General features: G+C 41.7%; 1 protein-coding gene and 1 gene segment (V, D, J or C); both read right to left on the reverse strand.

Annotated features, from left to right (window-relative positions):
• The window catches only part of LOC310828875 (Ig mu chain C region secreted form-like), a 1309992-nt gene that overhangs the window by 1257883 nt on the left and 32933 nt on the right, over positions 1-19176 (reverse strand).
• On the reverse strand, positions 3458-11066 carry LOC310830729 (vomeronasal type-2 receptor 26-like; the record flags this gene model as incomplete). Its single annotated transcript, XM_083710557.1, has 5 exons — positions 3458-4359; positions 5793-5919; positions 6240-6467; positions 9481-9772; positions 10912-11066. The coding sequence occupies 5 exons, from the start codon at positions 11064-11066 to the stop codon at positions 3458-3460; spliced, it is 1704 nt and encodes a 567-aa protein (XP_083566683.1).

Raw genomic sequence — 19176 nt, forward strand, 5'->3', positions numbered from 1 at the left:
TTCCGTCTTCCATTTTGTTCATCTAGAGAGAGAAGTTGGGGCTGCTTTTTGAGGCTGTGAATCGCCCTCAGACTACAGAGGTGTCATATTTGCTCTGAACATTATTATGCTGAATAATGAATTCCAGACCTTCACCAGGTTCCTGTCTGACCTGCCACATAGTGTTGCTGTAAATATCAAACCCAGAGGTGCTACAGGTTCATTTATGGAATTATCCAGGTTTTTTCATTACTGGTTCAGAACTATCTGGGAAAGTACATCTGGAACTGGAGGGGGGGGGGGAGAAGAAATAATATAAATAGAAACAGAAGCCGCTGGTTATCATCTGGGATACAGTTCTAGTGGCGCAATGGACTATAAATCCCAACACATAAAGGAGGAAGCAGCCAGTGCAATGAATACTGGCATAGTGGGAAGGCTATGTGAGGTGAAAGGTTTTGAGAGTTTTGAGAGAAAGTGAAAAAAGTATTGGCTTTGCATTAATCTGCTGATGTATACAGTGGTGAAGCTGCATGCTCTGACACTGGGGGCAGAAGGCAGGTGGGAGCGTGGCTGACGTGCGTCCTGGGGGTGTGGTGTATTGCTGCGGGGGCATGGCATGCGTCCCAGGGAGTGGTACGCTGCCCACGGGGGCATGGCGCCTGGAGCGGTGGGGGTGTGAGTGGCGCGTGTCCAGGGGGCAGCTGTGATGATACCCCCCTACCCGATGGTGCCAGGGTTGGTGAGCTCTCCCGCCCCCACTTTCCTCCACCAGTGGATGTAGAGAAGGACCGTATTAAAGTACCAAACTGATTGCAGGCCATATAAGGTTTCATTCATTCATGCTGAATAGGCCTGAACGTTAAAGATATCTGCTTTCTCTCTTTGCATGATGGGTATAAATTCCTCTGTGACGGAGGTGGCACAGAGTAGAACCAGAGATTTGTGTTCGTATTGAATTTCCTCTTTTTGTACATATCCCCAATTGACGTTGTCTCACAGTGTGGTTCTCAGGCACAGATATACACAGCAGTGTCAGCAGCTGTCAGGGAGTTCAGCTGGAGGGAGAACTTGTTCTTGGAAGTGTCTGAAGAAATCATTGCTTGGCTTTTCAGAGGAGGTGCATACCATTTTTTCCCGGTACAGCACACCAATTAGTGGCACAGAATTGGAAAGCGTAGGAAAATATCTGTATCTCTGATTGGAAACAGCATGTAAGGTCTATCAGAAAAAAATAACGGGGAGATTACATGCATTCCATAATACAAATATTATGGACAATTTTGTTGAAATATGGCATCGTTTTATAAAATACTTTACTGATAACTCTAAAGAATGTCAACCTCTGATATCACAGAATGGACTTTGGCAAACTCAACTTCTCGTTTACATCTGCAGGTGTAGCAGTAGTTGTGCTGGACCTCTGTCTTGCCTTGGTAATGGACTGGATGAGAACCAACAACCTGAAGCTCAAGCCTTATAAGAAGGAGGTAGTGCTAGTGGGCACTTCCCAAGACTGGATGGATGGGAGGCTGCCTGCTCTTGACAGAGTTACATTCCCTCTGAAGGAGCAGGAACACAGCTTGAGGATAGTTCTGGATCCTTTCCTGTTGCTTTAGTTCTAGGTGGCATGGAGTGCCTTCCATCATCAACTGGTGGCTGAGCTGTACCCATATCTGGACAGGGGTAGCCTAACCTGTTGTCTGTGCTCTGGTATCTACTAGGTTAGATTAGTGCAAGATGTTATATGTAGGGCTGCAACTGGTGCAGAATTTGGCTCAGGACTGCAATACTTCAAGGATCACCTCTCCACATACGAACCTTCCTGGACCTTGTATTCATCATCTGAGGCCCTTCTTCATATGCCTCCTCCACATGAGGACCAGAGAGTGGCAACACAAGAATAGCGTTTTTCTGCAGTGGCTCTTCACTTGCTGAATACTCTCCCCAGGAACATTTTGCTGGCATTTTCATTATGCACCTTAAGTGCCGGGCACAAATGTTTCTCTTCAACTAGGCCTTTGGCTGATTAACATCCAATACGCTTTTAATGTCTTTTAATGTGTTTTGGGGTGGGATATTGGTTTGTTATTGTTATATATTTTGTGTGTGTGTTTATTATCTTGCATTGTTATGTTGCGTGTTGAGGTCCCCAATCCACCCCCCAAAATAACTTCCAACGGACACGTAATTTTTGTTTAAGATTTTTGGCATGATTTTGGCCACAACTTTATTAAAATACAAACTGTGAGTGGTTGTTTAGGCATTGGTTAAGACTATCTGTCCCCCCGCCTGGGGACAGAACTGACTTCCGGGCACCACCAAAAGACAGTGCGGGGGAAAGCAAGTCGGGGAAGAATTGGAGCTGAGACACAGACCCTCAACTCTCACCCGCCTGCTCCCCGAAGGCTTGCCGGCCCTAGTCCCATTCCAGGGATTGGACGAAAAGATGGCAAGCCCCAGGATTCCTTTAACGGAATTCCCTTTCCGCAGCAACCATGGAGGGGCAGGCCCAGCCTATCCTGAACCCCTCCATGGAGGGGTAGGCCCAGCCTATCCTAACCCCTCCTCCACCAGATTTATAACCAATGCCTAACCACAACCTTACAAGTTGTGACGATTTGCTATGCAGTAGGCAAAAACCACCCAGCCAGCCAATTTGCCAGGTGGAAAAATTCCTACCAGGCCCCTGCTCAAAGGCAGACGACCCCATGACAGGCATAGCAAGGTCAACGCAACAAACCCCTTATTCTAGGGCGGGTGGGCGGGTGATCTGTTGCACGCAGCAAAAGAGAAAGTACAAGGCTGCGTGCAGAGTATTTAAACCTTTTACCCCTCCCACCAAAATTGCAACATAACTTTTGCCCCAGCAACTCGGCAATCCAATCAATGCCCCCTGGCCATCTTGGAGAACTTACCCAGCAACAAAGGGGGTGGCTCAGTAGACCCCACCGCAACACGTGCTCTCCCTGAAGGAGAACACGCTTTGTGAATCACTCTGCGATCTATGAATGAAGGGCAGTATACGAATTTCACAAATAATAATAATAATAAAATTCAGGTAGTTTTATTTTATTTTATTGTACTTTATCCTTCATTTTAATTCTTCTTAGCCAAGCTGAGAGCTTCATAGGCACTGGAAGGATGTGATATAGATAAATATTTAAACTGTGAAACAGATACAATGCTGAAGATCTAATTAACAAGGGGGTACCAACTTGAATAAAATATTCGGGGAGAGATTAGCACCGTCCCACATAATTGATCACAAGAACTGACATGCACACAACATTAGAATGGCGATGCCCATTTCCTTTGGGGGGCCCTGCCCCCCTCAAATATTTAATGGGGGTACTGAAGGGACCTCAGTCCCTAGGACTTGTCTCCTATGTAATTTATGTTACAGTAGCCCATTCGCTGATGAAACGTTTTTACTACAGAGGCAGCAATGTATCAATAGAAAAGCCAGACAGATTCTTTACATCTTTCTCCTTACTATTTGCTCCCTGTTGTTCAATTCAGGCTTCAGCACAATAATGTAACATTTAGGGGAGAAGATGCAACCCAATAACCCAGCGCTAGAGGCCAAGATAGAGAAGATCTCCACAGCCACCATGTTTTTTCCTTTTGTGCTCATATAAGTTGGAACAAAGGACACCCACACACTGCAGAAGGCCAACATGCTGAATGTAATGAACTTTGCTTCATTAAAACTATCCGGTAACTTGCGGGCTAGGAATGCCACAGTGAAGCTGGCAATGGCCAAGAGGCCCATGTAACCAAGGACACAGTAAAACATGGCAACTGACCCTTCATTACATTGCAGAATGATTTCTTCAGTTGCTGAGTGAAGGTCGAAATCAGGGAATGGGGGAGAGGTTGCTAACCACACAATACAAATACATGCTTGAATAAGAGCAAAACAAAGGACAATAGAATTGGACAGTCCTTTCCCCACCCATTTCCTCATGCTGGACCCAGGTTTGGTGGCCATGAAAGCTAGAACTACGGTGATGGTTTTTGCCAGCACACATGAAACAGCCACTGAGAAGATGGTGCCAAAAGTGGGTTGTCGGAGGAGGCAGGAGACCTTCCCTGGTTGTCCGAGGAACAGTAAAGAAGAGTTGAAGCAGAGCAGGAGGGAGACCAGGAGCGCATAAGTGAGGTCCCTGTTATTGGCCTTGACAATGGGTGTGTCTTTGTGCCTAATAAAAATTCCTAGCACTATGGCTGTGATCAGGCAAAAAAAGAGAGCAACTGAGGTCAAGGTGATCCCTAAGGGTTCATCAAAAGACAGAAAACTTATAACTTTAGTGATGCATTCAGTTCTGTCCTTGTTTGGAAATTCATCTTCTGGACACTGGAAGCAGTCAGCCACATCTGAAGAATAGAAAGAAACCACCTTTTAGTGCCAAGTCACATGTTAAACTACACACTGTTCTCTTCTCCACCTCCCATATTGAGATTATATTGTTTCATTGGATCACAAAATTGTAGAGTTGGAAGGGACCCTGAGTCAAATCTTGCCCAACCCCCCTACAATGCAGGAATAATGTAATATGCATATGTAATATTTCCACTCTTCATTTCCCCAGTATGTTATAGAAGCTTGACTGGCCTTAACCAGATGTTGGGCATTCAGTGAGGTCCCATTAAGCAAGACAGCTTAGAATTCCCTTTATTCCAATGGGCCTATGCAGTTGTTTAGAATGTCCATGAATAGGCAATCACCTGCAAGTAGATAAATAGGTACCGCTCCGGCGGGAAGGTAAATGGCATTTTTGTGTGCTGCTGTGGTTCGCCAGAAGTGCCTTAGTCATGCTGGCCACATGACCTGGAAACTGTCTGTGGACAACTGCTGGCCCTCCCACCTACAGAGAGAGATGAGTGCCGCAACCCCAGAGTCGTCCACGACTGGACCTAATGGTCAGGGTTACCTTTACCTTTACCTTTACCTTTAATAATTGTTTTGTATTGTTTTTAAATGTTTTAATGTTGCTGTACACCACGCTGGGGGAATGCAAGAGGGTGGACATACATATTTTTGCAATTATATATGAAATAATTATTTCTTTAAAAAAACCCATTCAGTTAAGATTACTATCATCACGATCTATATTTTTATCACCTGTTTTAGTTCTGCGGTATTTTTTTTCAGTAGATTTCACCTTCTCATGCTCTATAGTCATGAAGGAATATTTTTATGCCACTGCAAGCAGGGATGCAATATAGCATGATTATGTATTAAATGATTTGCTTATAACATTCATGCTTTCACATGGAATGTACAGGTTATCTGTAACTATGAAGGGAATTGACCATCAGAAGTTTATCCCTCATATGGCTAACTTTCCCATTCATTTCAAATAGAGATCCAGATGCAAATATCCTGTTTTTAACTTTTGTCTTATTAAATTAGCTACTACAGTAACACTTGAAGTCTTCCTGCAATCCTGAAACTGGGCATTAGACTGGACACATATTAGGCATACAGTATTGGATGTCTACTTTGGAGGCAATATTATAATGTGTGCCTCATATAAGTGTTTCTATTACTTTAAGTGGGATAGCAAGGCAATGGTCTGCTGCATGTGTTTGCGTTTATTGGAAAGTAGAAATGAAATAATGGATTTGTATACAATATTTGATATCCATTCACTCTCCTATTCATTGATTCTTATAGCAATGGATGAATGAGTCTCATTCATTCATTTTACCTATTGCCTCAAAAGTCTACCCTTAATAACTTATGATGATAATATTCAAATCAAAGGAATAAATATTTGCACTGTTGAAAAAAGAAAGTGTATTACCCTTCTTGTTTGAAATCTTCCCTTCTGCACAAGGAATGCAATCGTAGCAGCAAAACTTTTCTGCTTCCTTCCTTTTCTTCTGACTACCAGGCTGGCAGTGGTCATTGCACACGGAAAGGGGGAGAGTCTATCCATAGACATGAAAGGAATTACAATTGGAAAAGTACAGTACATTGATGGATACATGGATAGATTCATGTCAGTTTTCTGTGGAGAAGCGATATGGACTGCCAATGTTTTAAGACCTTTTGCACTGTCTCCTGGGTGGCACAAGGGCTAGAGAAATCTTAGCATCAGGGGTGACAATGGTGCAGATGGGCACCAGCTACAATACCTAGAATACACAAAAATCCCTGCTAAACAAGTAATGTGGCAATCCTCACTTTAGAATGCTGCTGTGCCAATTGAAATAGTTTGTCCTTAATCTGGCAATAGCAGAATCCATACCTTGTTTAAATCTTCGTACCACACAATTATATATTCATTAATGATTAATTCTCTTCCTTCAGGTGCATTGGGATCCATCCTACCAACTTTCACTTTCTGGTAGGACTCATTTGGAAATGTTATAATATTCATGATGTCAAATCCACCCTCTGTTTCCCGCTTATCATTAAAGGACACAGTTTCTCCAGCTGAATTGTTAAAGGAATTGCCTTGAAGAAAAGGATGGAGCTAATTGAAAGAGAGAAAGAAATGAAGGCACTTGAAAGGAGGGAAACAAATGGGGGGGGGGGTTGAAACAAATGAGAGAATTCATTTTTTACCGACTATTATGGTTTAAGGCAGGCATAGCAAATTTGTTGTCCTCCAGATTGTTGCCTACCTTTGTCACCAGCCCCACTCTGAATGACCAAGAGTTAGGTAATAGGGGGATATATAATGCATTGTATTTTCAGGCTACAGTTATTGGGGGGAAATGTAAGCCTGAAAATCAGTTCCATGCATAATATATACAATCCCATCTCATCAATTTTTAATGGAGTAGAAATGGAGTGGATTTTTCTCAATTCATACTGATCTGCTCACTGATAAAAAAAAATCAAATGTGGAGACATTACCTGCCAAGGCTGCAGATCTTGAAGAACCAGTTGGTTAACCCTTGAAATGAACCCTCTTTGGCAGGATTGAGAAGAGACCATTGCATGCAATGCATGAGCCACAGCATAAACCCCATTGTAGATACTATAGCTTTGGCCAGTCATGGGCACTTCATAATAGGGTGCAGGAAGATTCTCCATCTTTTCCTCCCCAGTACATGCCCGATCAACCTCCATTGCCTCACTGGGATCTTGAAGTTCACAGTTAAATGCTTGCTCCCAAAAGTCATTGAGAAAAGCATCTTTCTGCATCCCATAGGGTCTTATGTGCTGAAGAAATTCTTGGAATCCCAAAAGCTCTTTTGAGTGAATTGCAAAGGAAATGGCACCATGAAACTGCTGGAGTCCCCACCCCCTTTGAAAGCCTGTTAATATGAAATCAATCTGGGTTGTCGTAATCCACACCTTGTTAAATGATGCATTTTCTGTTTTTCTAAATACATGAAAAAGAATAATAGTTTTGAGCCATGAAATCGTTAATGATTCTCCATAAACAAGAAGTGCAGTCACATTATTATCTGCGAAACGTAGATGAAGATTTGCAAGTATATCAGTTAGTTTATCCAAGTTATCAAAATGAGAAATTTGTGGGATTCTTTGTGTGAAGGCTGAACAGATTTCGTGCTGGGAAAGCAAAGGCTCCAGGGTCTGTAAGAAAAGTTCCCCACTGTTGTTATCCACAGGAATAAGTCCTACCCATGTCCATCCAAAATACTGAAGCAACTGGACAATCCCCATATATTGAAGTCTTTCATTTGGAACCATGCAATAAAGGGAGGGAAACTGACTGATAAGCATATCCTTGTGGGGAAATGAGCCATACGTAAGCTAAAAGAAAATTATTATCAAATATCATCATCGTCGTCAATGACATTTATTCATCAGTTTTTACAGTGAAGTGTTTCGAAGTGATTTACAGGCTAAAAAAGAGCAACAGCAACAGCAAAAAAAAGTTAAAACCAAATATAAAAGCAGCAATAAAATTAGAACTAATTTACATGTGCACACCTGTAGTTGTTTCTGGAGAAAAGTTAGGAAGAATGAATGGTTTTCTGTACATTTTTTTGCTCATGCAACAAAGATTTATTAAAGCAATTTGTGGTTCTGCTGGAAGTTAAAGGGAACAGTGCTTCTGCTGGAATTTTTCTTTTCCTGGTTATCAGGATATGATCCAATTTCTGGGATTTATTAATTGTCATTCCTATTATTCCCTCTTTCTGAACCATGCAATTTCTCACAGCATGACAAAATAATAATAATAATAATAATAATAATAATAATAATAATAAAAATAAAAATTTTATTTATATCCCGCCCTCCCCAGCCGAAGCCGGGCTCAGAAGAGTGTAATTTACTACAACTGTGTGTGTGTGTGTGCTCCAAAATCTCCTAATATCTGTAACTGTGCTTAAAACAAACAAACAAATAAATAAATATTAACAATGTTTCTGAGTTTTCCGTTGCTCTCTCTATTTTGATCTGTTCCAAGCCACTATAATGTAGAATTGAAAAAAAAGGTTATAATTCTCTCCCCCTATTTTTAGCCAAATGGCATGGAAATTCCATATACAGGAGACCCTGCACATTGGATTAGCATGCCACATTAAACAAAAATAGATCTAGGTGCTATTGGAGGAAATGGGATTTGCTTTATAAACTCTTATGGAGCAGTTGAAGCAGGGGGCTGTCTCCTCCTTACCTTAAACAAGTTAAGAGGTAAGCTGGTTGATATGTTTTCTGGCTTGTATATTTTGTAACACTGGTTGGATATTTGTGGTCTAGCTTTTACAGGCCTGCAGAGTTCTGAAGTGCTCTGGAAGGTTTTTATTGAAGCAGAGCAGATTTTTACAAAATACTGCATCTTGAACTGTTACAGATTATTTCCTTTAAGTGGTGGGCAGCATATCATGGAAGCTTGGGGATGTTCAGAGTCAAAATTCAACTCTGTTTTAGAGAAGATGCCTCACGAGTCCTTCAGAAAGCCCAAGACACTTCTGATAACTTGCCTCAAATGGCATTATTTTGCTTTCAAGTCTAATTGCAACTTTGTCATTCTCTACATTCCCTCTCTCTGTTCTTGAACTTGCATCACTTATACTTCTCATATTTCTTCCATCCCACTTTAATAAGTGCATATCTGCTGTTGCTTCTTCTTGTTTTTTTTCCTTGTTGTTGTTGTGTGTTCTCATCCTAAATGTGTTGCTCAGTATGCTGTAGAGACTCGCAACAAAAACATTACTGCTGCTGCTAGCACTGTACACCTGGCAGCTAATTTACAAGAAATAATGGGGCCTATGTTTCCAGCTCTTTTTTTGCAACTTAAACAGGAAATCCCTGTTCTTGGCTATCTTTAGGGCTTAAATCTAGAGAAACCTAGAATTAAATAAGGAATATAGTGCAGAGATATAGAATATACAGTGCAGAATGACAGCCCTGAAAAATCTTGGTTTGTTGTGCTTTGAGTAAAGGGGTGATGGCCCATAAATCACTTCAATTCATCTTGTTATACAGTCCCCAAACAGAGCTTTAGAACACACATGCATAGACAGACAGACAGACAGACAGACAGAGACAGAGAGAATTCCTACCTGTGGAATCTTATAGAAACCTAAAATGTCTGCCATTAAGGAAGAAATATCAGAGCCAAGACCACCAATGACAGCTATGACATTTTTCCTTGTGTCACATATGTAATTGGGAACAAATTTATGTGACTTGAAGAGGAGGTCTAAGGTGGTACGATAAGTTGCCATTGCATCATAGTAGCTGTCATAGATGTGGAAGCCAAGTGTGACATTGGGCAAGAGTGTGGGGTTCTTGTTGATCTCATCCACAGTAAATGCCAAAGAAAGGATGTGCTGGTAAAATTTTGTTATCATTCTGCAAAGAGAAGGTGTTTATTACAATGCCTGAAGTTGTTATATCATCATACCAGAAATTTCTCTGTGTTTCTTACTTCAATTATAATAAGCATATCCTTTTATTTCTGCTCTGCATAGGACTTTGTTCTGCCAACTGTCAGAATAAATAAAGAAAAATGTGGAAACCCAGATGTGGATTTGAGTTTCACAGGAATTACAACCTAATTGCCCAATTTCTTTTGGGAATTTTAGGGTCAGAACTTTCTAAATTGTATAGAAAATTATTTATGTAAGCTACTGCAGCAGCAAGAATGTTACTTGCCCCAAAGTGGAAAGAAGCAGAAGTCCCAGCAAAGGAAGAATGGATACAAAAACTTATGGAATATGCAGAAATGGTGAAACTTACCTGAAGAATAAGAAATCAAGATACCAATCTTTTAAAAAATAAAAGAATGGAAATGGTTTATTGAATATTTACAGATAAATTGTAAACAGATATAAACATTAGCAGGATTATTGTAATAACCTGCAGTTTTATACACGTATATATTTACGGTAGATAATTAAATGAGCAAGTTAAATGAACCTGGATATGCAAAAGATATTTAAGAAATAAATTTAAGGAACTGCAGAAAGGGGGGTGGAAGTCAAATCTTGAAATGTTAAATTGATTGTAAAACTAATGACATGTATATATTTGAAAAGTAGAAATAAAAAACTAAAGAAAATAGAAATGACAACCTAAATGAAGTGTCTTACGAGAAGAGGAATCACCTCCAGCCTCAAGAACATTGTGTGCTGATCAATAAAATGGGACTGGGCTTAATTTTTTTTTCTATTATCAGGTATTTAAAATGAATTTGACACCCTCAAAATATACCTGACCACATTCATCACTGGGCTTTTTAAAAAAAATTATTTATAAAAAATAAGAAACAAACAAAAACAAAACTATTCACAGATATATTTTTGTAGTTGCTTGTGCAGATTCCTTCAAGTCTTCATTAAAATTATTTTGCTTTCCCTAAAAACTTATCAGCATGAGAAAATTTGTTGTAATTGTGTGTGGTGTGTGGGTGTGTCCTACTTAAACATTTCTTTGTGATCTTGCCAATGACAAAACGTGTAGAGGGTTGGGAGAAAATTGCAATTCCCTACTCTGGATCTTGAAACAGTTTCTGAGAAGGCGGTTCTTTGAAGTCAATTTCCAGAGAATGGTAAATGATCTGAGAAGCAATTCCACCAATGATGAGGCCTCCTGGCTGGTGCCACTCATGGGGAACAGGGACGGGTTCATTTGTGGGGCACACCATACTAGCCACTTTGTACACTGTGTGAGGCAGCAGAAGCAGGAACATAAACAGAACCATCCAGTCAGCAAAGCCTTGCCCTTAACACAGACTCTCCTCTGCTCATTTTCAGTAACTGCTTGACTTAAGCAAACCACATTGGTTGGTACCTCACTCAGCCTTCAGTATCCCTGGGAAACAAATGCTTTGAGCTATAGCAGACATTGTCAACATTATAATTTAATAATTTCAAGTTGAGGCAGACCCTACCTGCCTCTTGCCCTTTCTCCCAGCGGTCTATGGCACAGGGAGTTATTTATTACCACTTCTAAACTTGCTTGGTTAGAAATTTTTTATTGACTTTTGGAAAAACTGTTCGAGCTTTTGGCAGATGAACAAATTATAGTGATTTCAATGTTTCCCGAGAGATAATTATTCTTCATCACATGCCATTGAAGTGACTCCCCACAATAGCAAATCTTAGTTCTTTGCACGCCTTATTTTTTATTATAATATTTTATTAAAATTTTCCACAAGATAATGATATTTAAAACTACAGCAAAATACAGAGTACGGCGTTTTCTCCTAAAGGCAGTTATCAGTCCCCACATCCCACAGAAGGCAGCTGCCCCTTCCAGCTTTCACCTGGAATTCTGCCTTTCTCCTCCCAACCTCTCATCCTGGGAGACTGACATTTCCCTGTTTCCCACCCAGGGCACTCCTTCAACCATCTACCACCCCCATGAGTACACAATTCCTGGACCTACCAATTCACTTCACTTGACTCTAACCATGTCTATTCAGAAGTATTGCATCCAATGAGGAATACTCCCAGGTCAATTGTGATAGAATTGCACTCATAGGAACCACTCCTACACACAAGAAGCTGGCATAAAGCAAGCCAGTGTAAATTAAGGCAGCTTAAAGTTTCACAAAACCCAAAGCTTTTTGATGCTCTGCATCGGCTTGGCAGAGGGGAAACTAGCCTTTGGAAAACTGGCTTAGGCCACAGTGAAGGTCTCCCCACCCTGGTCCTGCCCTCACCATACCCCCAGAATTCCCTCTTTTGGAGAATTACACCAAACTACCTGTCATACTTTGAACGCGGGTGGCACTGTGGTCTAAACCACAGAGCCTAGGGCTTGCTGATCGGGAGGTCGTGGTTCGAGTCCCCATGACGGGGTGAGCTTCCATTGCTCAGTCCCTGCTCCTGCCAACCTAGCAGTTCGAAAGCACATCAAAGTGCAAGTAGATAAATAGGTACCACTCTGGCGGAAAGGTGAACGGCATTTCCTTGCGCTGCTCTGGTTCGCCAGAAGTGGCTTAGTCATGCTGGCCACATGACCCGGAAGCTATATACTGGCTCCCTCGGCAGGTAAAGCGAAATGAGCACCGCAACTCCAGAGTCGTCCACAGTGGCGTAGCGTGGGGGGTGCAAGGGGAGCCAGCCGCACCGGGCGCAACATCTGGGGGTTAGGGTTAGGGGGCGCAAATCCATGGGTTAGGGGCGCAAATTACTTGCCTTGCCCCGGGTGCTGACAACCCACACTACGCCACTGGTCGTCCGTGACTGGACCTAATGGTCAGAGGTCCCTTTACCTTTTACCTGTCATAATGCTTAAAGAAAGATCAGGCATACTTCATCTCAGCTTAGAATAACTTCATCCCACCTTCTTGTGCATAGGACTGCCCTCCCTGTGCTTTAACTTCACCTCACAAATACTAAGTGGAAGGGAGCAATTCTGTACACAAGAAACTGGCATAAATCAGACCAGTGCAAATTAAGATGGCATAAATTACACCAGATCCAATAATTAAAAACCTCAAAGGAAGGAGAGTCCACCACCTTCCGAGGCAGTCCATTCTACTATTGAATAACTCCTACTGATGTTTAGCCAGTAAGTCATTTCTTTTAACTTGTATCTATTGGTTGACATCTTAACCTCTGGAGCAGAAGAAAACAAGCTTGCTCCATCCATGTGTCACTGACAACCCTTTAGATATTTGAAGATAAAATCTGGATGCTGGAAGAGATCAGATGGGTGGGAAGCATTCTGGCGGAGGCTCCTTTGGAAAACCTGGGTGTTTCTCACAACACAGACTTCTCACCCTCCCTCAAGTTCTTCAGCAATCCCAGTGGTGATGGGCACTCTTCCATAACCTGCCGGTTTTTCCCAGGATGAAGGTGACATCAAGGTTGCTTGGATTCCTCCACAGATGCTGAGGGTGATTCAATACTCCAGCCAGTGGTCTGGTCGCATGGTCTTGAATTGACCAGCTCCCAGCTGGTCATGAGGTACAGCAGTTTGCTCTGATGGGGCATCTTTCTGCTTCTGTGCAGTGACCCAATTTCAGCTTCCTGGCTCCCATCAAGGCTCCCATCAAGCCCAGCACCGCTAAAAAGCCACACACAAACAGCCATAAAAGAGAGCAGGCTCTTCAGCCTTGGGTGGGGGAAAGGCTTCCTGTTGGTTGCCTTTCCATTTCCTGCTTCCCAGATAGTCTTTCCTGGGTCCTCTAACTGGAGTCTGAATATTCAATGCAGGGCGAATTCCCATAATCTCTATTAGCCATGTTGAATGCTTGGTAACTGTCATCCAACAACTGTGGAAATCACTACCGGACATAAATGGTAGTAAGGGTCATTATTGGAGAGTGAGTCTCCTCCCTGCACAGGGGCGTCTTACCCACAGAGGCTAGTGGCACACAGTGCCAGGGCACCAAGTTCTGGAGGGCAACAGGGAAGAGGTAGAGGACTCTTTGCCGCCCTCGCCCGCTTCCGCCATGCTGTGCTGAAGCAGCGCTGTGCCAGAGCCTTCACCTGCTGTGGCCACCATGGCACGAAGTGGTCAGCTGAGCTGGGAGCCTCAGTGTCCAGCCTCCGCCTCTTCCTCACCAGAGGAACTGCCCTCCAGCCGCTGTCCATCTCCTCCAGCCCCGCAAAGTGGCAGCACCATCATCCCTAAAAAAGGTTGGCAACTCTGGGAAATGGGGGGGGGGTGGCACCAGAGAGATCTTTGCACCATAGTGCTGGATATGCTTAAGATGGCCCTGTCCCTACACACTAATTTCTGGATACATAACATTTTCTCAGTGGTAGAGAGAGATCTCTACATTCTTTTGGATAGGTGTGGGAGTTGAAAAAGTGGCCACAGGTCTCCAGGAAGGACTTGGTTAGAGAAAATGTCACGGCTCAAATGAGGATCCTGTTACTTCAAGCTTTCATATGCAGCATTGCTTACAAAAAAAGAGAGTCCACATAATCACTTAGGACTTTGAAGAGTCCATGATCTGTTACACGATGTTATAGCATAACAGAATTGATGAATGTGAAAACTTCACCTGAATAATACCATTGGCTTTTGCTTCAGTAAATATTTAAAATTAACACATACCAAGTGGTACCTTGGTTGTCGAACGGCTTGGCTCCCGAACAAATCGGCTCCCGAAAGCCGCAAACCCAGAAGTGAGGGTTCAGGTTTGCAAACGTTTTGTGGAAGCCAAAAATCTGATGCAGCTTCCGCAGTTACCAATTGAGTGCAGGAAGCTACTACAGCCAATGGGAAGCCACACCTTGGTTTTCCAGTGGTTCTGGGAATCGAACGGACTCCTGGAATGGATTAAGTTTGACAACCAAGGTACCACTGTACTCCAGATTAACATAATTGAAAAATATTTTTCAAAATAGTACCACCACACTTGGAACCATCAAGCAAAAGTTATATCAGTTATATGAGTTAAAACTGATGTATGAGAGGTAGAGTGGAGAATAGTCCATGCGGAACAAATAATTACAGTGGTACCTCGGGTTACATACACTTCAGATTACACACACTTCAGGTTACAGACTCCGCTAACCCAGAAATAGTACCTCGGGTTAAGAACTTTGCTTCAGGATGAGAACAGAAATTGTTCTCCGGTGGTGCGGCGGCAGCAGGAGGTCCCATTAGCTAAAGTGGTGCTTCAGGTTAAGAACAGTTTCAGGTTAAGAGCGGAACTCCGGAACGAATTAAGTACTTAACCTGAGGTACCACTGTAATACTGAATGATAAATTCAGATATGACTGAATGTTTCACATGCCCAGAAGAGCAAATTCCAAGTAAGGACAAAGATGAATGTGTGCCTAAAGTTATAACCTCTTCATTCCTAAATGCTACATCATTGTGTTCAAGCCCCAGATGAACAACAGAGAACAACTAATTAAGAGAAAGTTTTAAAGAATCTACCTTGTTGTTTTCTGCTACTCTATGACTGTGTTGGCAAGGTACAGAGATTCCTAAAGTATTGATTTTGTTTTGATGAGTAGACGAGGGCCCTGCCTCAAAAAAAAGAAAGAAAAAAGAAAAAGAAAGAAAGAAAGAAAGAAAGAAAGAAAGAAAGAAAGAAAGAAAGATTGCAGAAAAGGTACATTATGTATTGTCAGCAGCTGACTTTTGCACAATGAATGGGATCTTTGGATAATGGGTGGTGCATGAATGGAATAACTAAAATAGTAGTAGTGGTAGTAGTAATTGCAGTTGCTTAACAATGGTAAAAATGTGACATGAGTCTATGGGTGGATCTAAATACTGGGGGGGGGGGGGGACCACTGTAAATAAGTCACAATTTAGATAATTATAACCATAGAAAAAATTCTCTATGGAAAATAGTGTTTTATAATTTCCTGCTCTCTGGTGCTATCTGGTGTTGCATGTTTATAGTGCATTCAAATTGCTGTTTCTTTACTAATGTAGCTGAGTCCTATGTATAACAGTTGCACTAAGTGTATAGTAAAGATTGTGGAGGCTTTAAAGCTACGTGGATTTAAATAATAAAGTCAGCTATGAATCAATAAAAGTGTACAGATCGCTGTCTATTATTACAACATGCATTCTGGGAATAAGTGAGGATTCTTTTATATCTCTGAGAATCACAATAATAATCAATGTTGAATGTGTAGTGTTGCTCTGCTGTGAGATTACCTTATGGGGATTTAGAATGAATTAAAATACAGTGGTACCTGGGATTAAGAATTTAATTCGTTCTGGAGGTCTGTAACCTGAAGCGTCTGTAACCCGAGGTACCACTGTAGTGGCTCCCATTTGGTCTTCCTTTCTTTGCCAGTTGTCAAAAGGGAATAGCATAGGGACTTGCTGAGCCCAATACACAGGCAGGCAGCAGGAGTCTGACACCATTACATTTCTAGGCATCTGATTTCAAGAAGAATGTCTGGGTTCCTGGTTAACAAGGGTTCTCTGAGAGACATAAAGTTTAGCTTCCTGTTCTCAGGAATTTGAATGGGCACATTTCCTAGAGACTAAACTTTCTTAGCAGCATAGCTCAAACTTTTTGCAATCTGCTCCTGAAGGTTCTCTGGAGATGGTCTTCTCATGGAACTGTGATCTGGTGCATTGCAGCTGGGAGGGGGAGCCCTGTACATGATACCCCAAAACTGAAACACAAAATTGCACACACTGTCAGAGACAATTCGACAAAAATATAGAAGGAACCAGGGCTTTTTTTTGGCTGGATTGTGTGGAGGGCAGCTCCAGCACTTTTCAGGTGGACAGCACAGGAAGTCCCTGGGCTGAGCTTCCTGCCTCAACTGCTGTAGAGCAGACAAGCACGGCAACAGAGAAAGGCTCTGTGCCCCATTCTGTGCAAGCATCGGGATGCATAAGCATTTTAAAGGCTCTTATTCCTTTCTGCCTTAACTGCTGAGTAACTATGAGAAAGGCATAAGGAGATTCCCAGAAGTATAGCTTCTCTGGGAGCCTAGCTCAGCACCAAAAAGGGCTTTCTCAGGCCTCTCTGGAGCCAGCTCCACTATCCTACACTTGAAGAATAACAGCTTAAACATTTTTGAGTATCACTGTCGAACACTGTTCCTTCCTGGTGTTCCATTCCTATGGGGATCTCCATACCACCTGCTGCTCTTTGTGCCACAAGGAACAGTAGAGACTTATTAGCAAATCTGGAAAATGAACTAACATATTGACTATGGGGTTAGTGAGGAGGAATGTCACTCAGGAGCCAAATGCTAAAGTACCAATTATGGGCCACTGGGATCATGGAAACCCTTATTCTTTGTTCACCTGCCCCAAGTCCCAAAGGCTTTTGAAAATATCTACTAGTAGTCAAGGCATGTATTTGTATCTCAAGGGCATGACCAATCTATTTCTCTTAAGAGAGGTACTGTGAGAATTAGCTACCAACCAATGTAGTCTGTTAAATCTGGCAGTGTCTGCTGATGAACAGAGCAGAGTCTCAATCTAGAGAGAAGCTTTGCTGACAGGATGCTTTGCATTCTGATGCTCCTACCTTTGCTGACTGCTATAGTGTCCAAAGTAGACACTCTGGAGTGTCCTGTATATGACCCCCACACTGTTCCACATGAGTGGTTGCAGCCAGGAGCTCTTGTCATTGGGGCAATTGTTTCTCAGATAGTTTACCATCCTCATGAATTTGTCTTCAAGGAGCATCCTTCTCAGAACCTGTTTGATGTTCCAGAGTAAGGAATTGCTTCTTTTGTTCTGCATGTTCTGAAGCTGGTCACACACATACAAATCTCTCTAAGTGACAGAATGCCCCCCCCCCAAAAAAAAGGGTAGGTGTTGCCAGCCCCAATCACATCCAAATTCTTTTCCATTGTGTTATTCTTTTATTCTTTTTTTTGCAGTGATACCTCTTTCCATTGTGTAATGTGACATGAGGTTTGGGTTAAGAGATTGCAATTTTCTTTAATTTGACCAAATTTCCATGTAGGCAGATGCACACCTTGTCTGCAGGAAAAACAACTTACTCCTTAACTTAAAGTTGCACTTGTATTGCTGCATTCATAAGAGAGCTCCAATAGTGCGTTTAGTTTGCCTTACCTAAAAAATTCTCATTCATGGTCAGATTCTGCATTTTCCTCTATTTTATTGTAGTTCTTCCACTGCATCATTTTACAAAGGGAGGTATGTTAGATTACTTGATTTGTGCTATCTCATATGCATGAGGTTCTTGTCATTTTTCAACTTTTCAGCACCTTGGCATTTTACTTGATTTTGTTCATGAAATTGTCAACTTCAGATCTTGCTCCTTCATAACTCATAATGTATTCTGGATATTGAAATAGAGACCAAAAGTAGTATCATTGTGGTGCATCATAAATCACTATAAATCACTTTCTTCTTCCTCTTCTTCTTCTTCTTCTTCTTCTTCTTCTTCTTCTTCTTCTTCTTCTTCTTCTTCTTCATTGAATTGGTATATGTCACTTTATTTTATACAGGGCAACCCAACAAAATTTACAAGCACACAGACAGCCCACGCTCCCATATAGATACATTGAAACCAACAGGAGAAAGATATACGGTACATTTAAAACCCCCAACCCATTTCTAAAAGTTTTTGCTTGGCACTGAAAGAAACCCAAGCTCATTCACATGAGCTGAATAATATTTTTATTACAATATAAGTTGCTCTAATACAAAATATAACCAAATGTATTTATTCAAAGAGAAAATTACTGAAAGTTGAACAATGGATTCCTCCCCCACCCCCCAGTTTTTTGCAGCTGCCTTCCTGGTGGAACCAAAATGTTTTTGTTAGAATCCATGTCACTCTAACACAAAATTCAATATGACATGACAGCAGTAATCATCCTTAATATAGAAAGGGATGACTGAATTCTACCTCTATATGCAGAATGGTGACAAAATTCTACCAGCACATCCTTGCCTTGGCATTTGCTGTGAACGAAATCAACGAGAATCCTAAGATCCTACCTAATGTCACACTTGGATTCCACATCTATGATAGCTACTATGATGCAATTATGACTTATCGTACCACTTTGGAGGTGCTCTTCAAATCACATAGATTTGTCCCCAACTACCAGTGTCACAGACAGAAAAACCTCATGGCTATCATTGGCGGACTTGGCTCTGATACCTCTAATCTCATGGCAGATATTATAGGTTCCTATAAGGTTCCGCAGGTAGGAATTCTCTCTGTATATTTAAATTTGTGTGAGAGTGATTTAGGCTCATCTTTCTTATGCTAAGCTTTATTTTGTAGTTCAAAAGGAGGGAGTTGACAAAAGCAGGGATTGACCAAAAGAAAAAGAAAAATCCTTCTAAATTTACCCATTGTATTGTATTTAGTCTTCAA

Source organism: Podarcis gaigeae (assembly GCF_964106915.1).
Source record: "Podarcis gaigeae genome assembly, chromosome: 13".
In the NCBI taxonomy this organism is placed as follows: Eukaryota; Metazoa; Chordata; class Lepidosauria; order Squamata; family Lacertidae; genus Podarcis; species Podarcis gaigeae.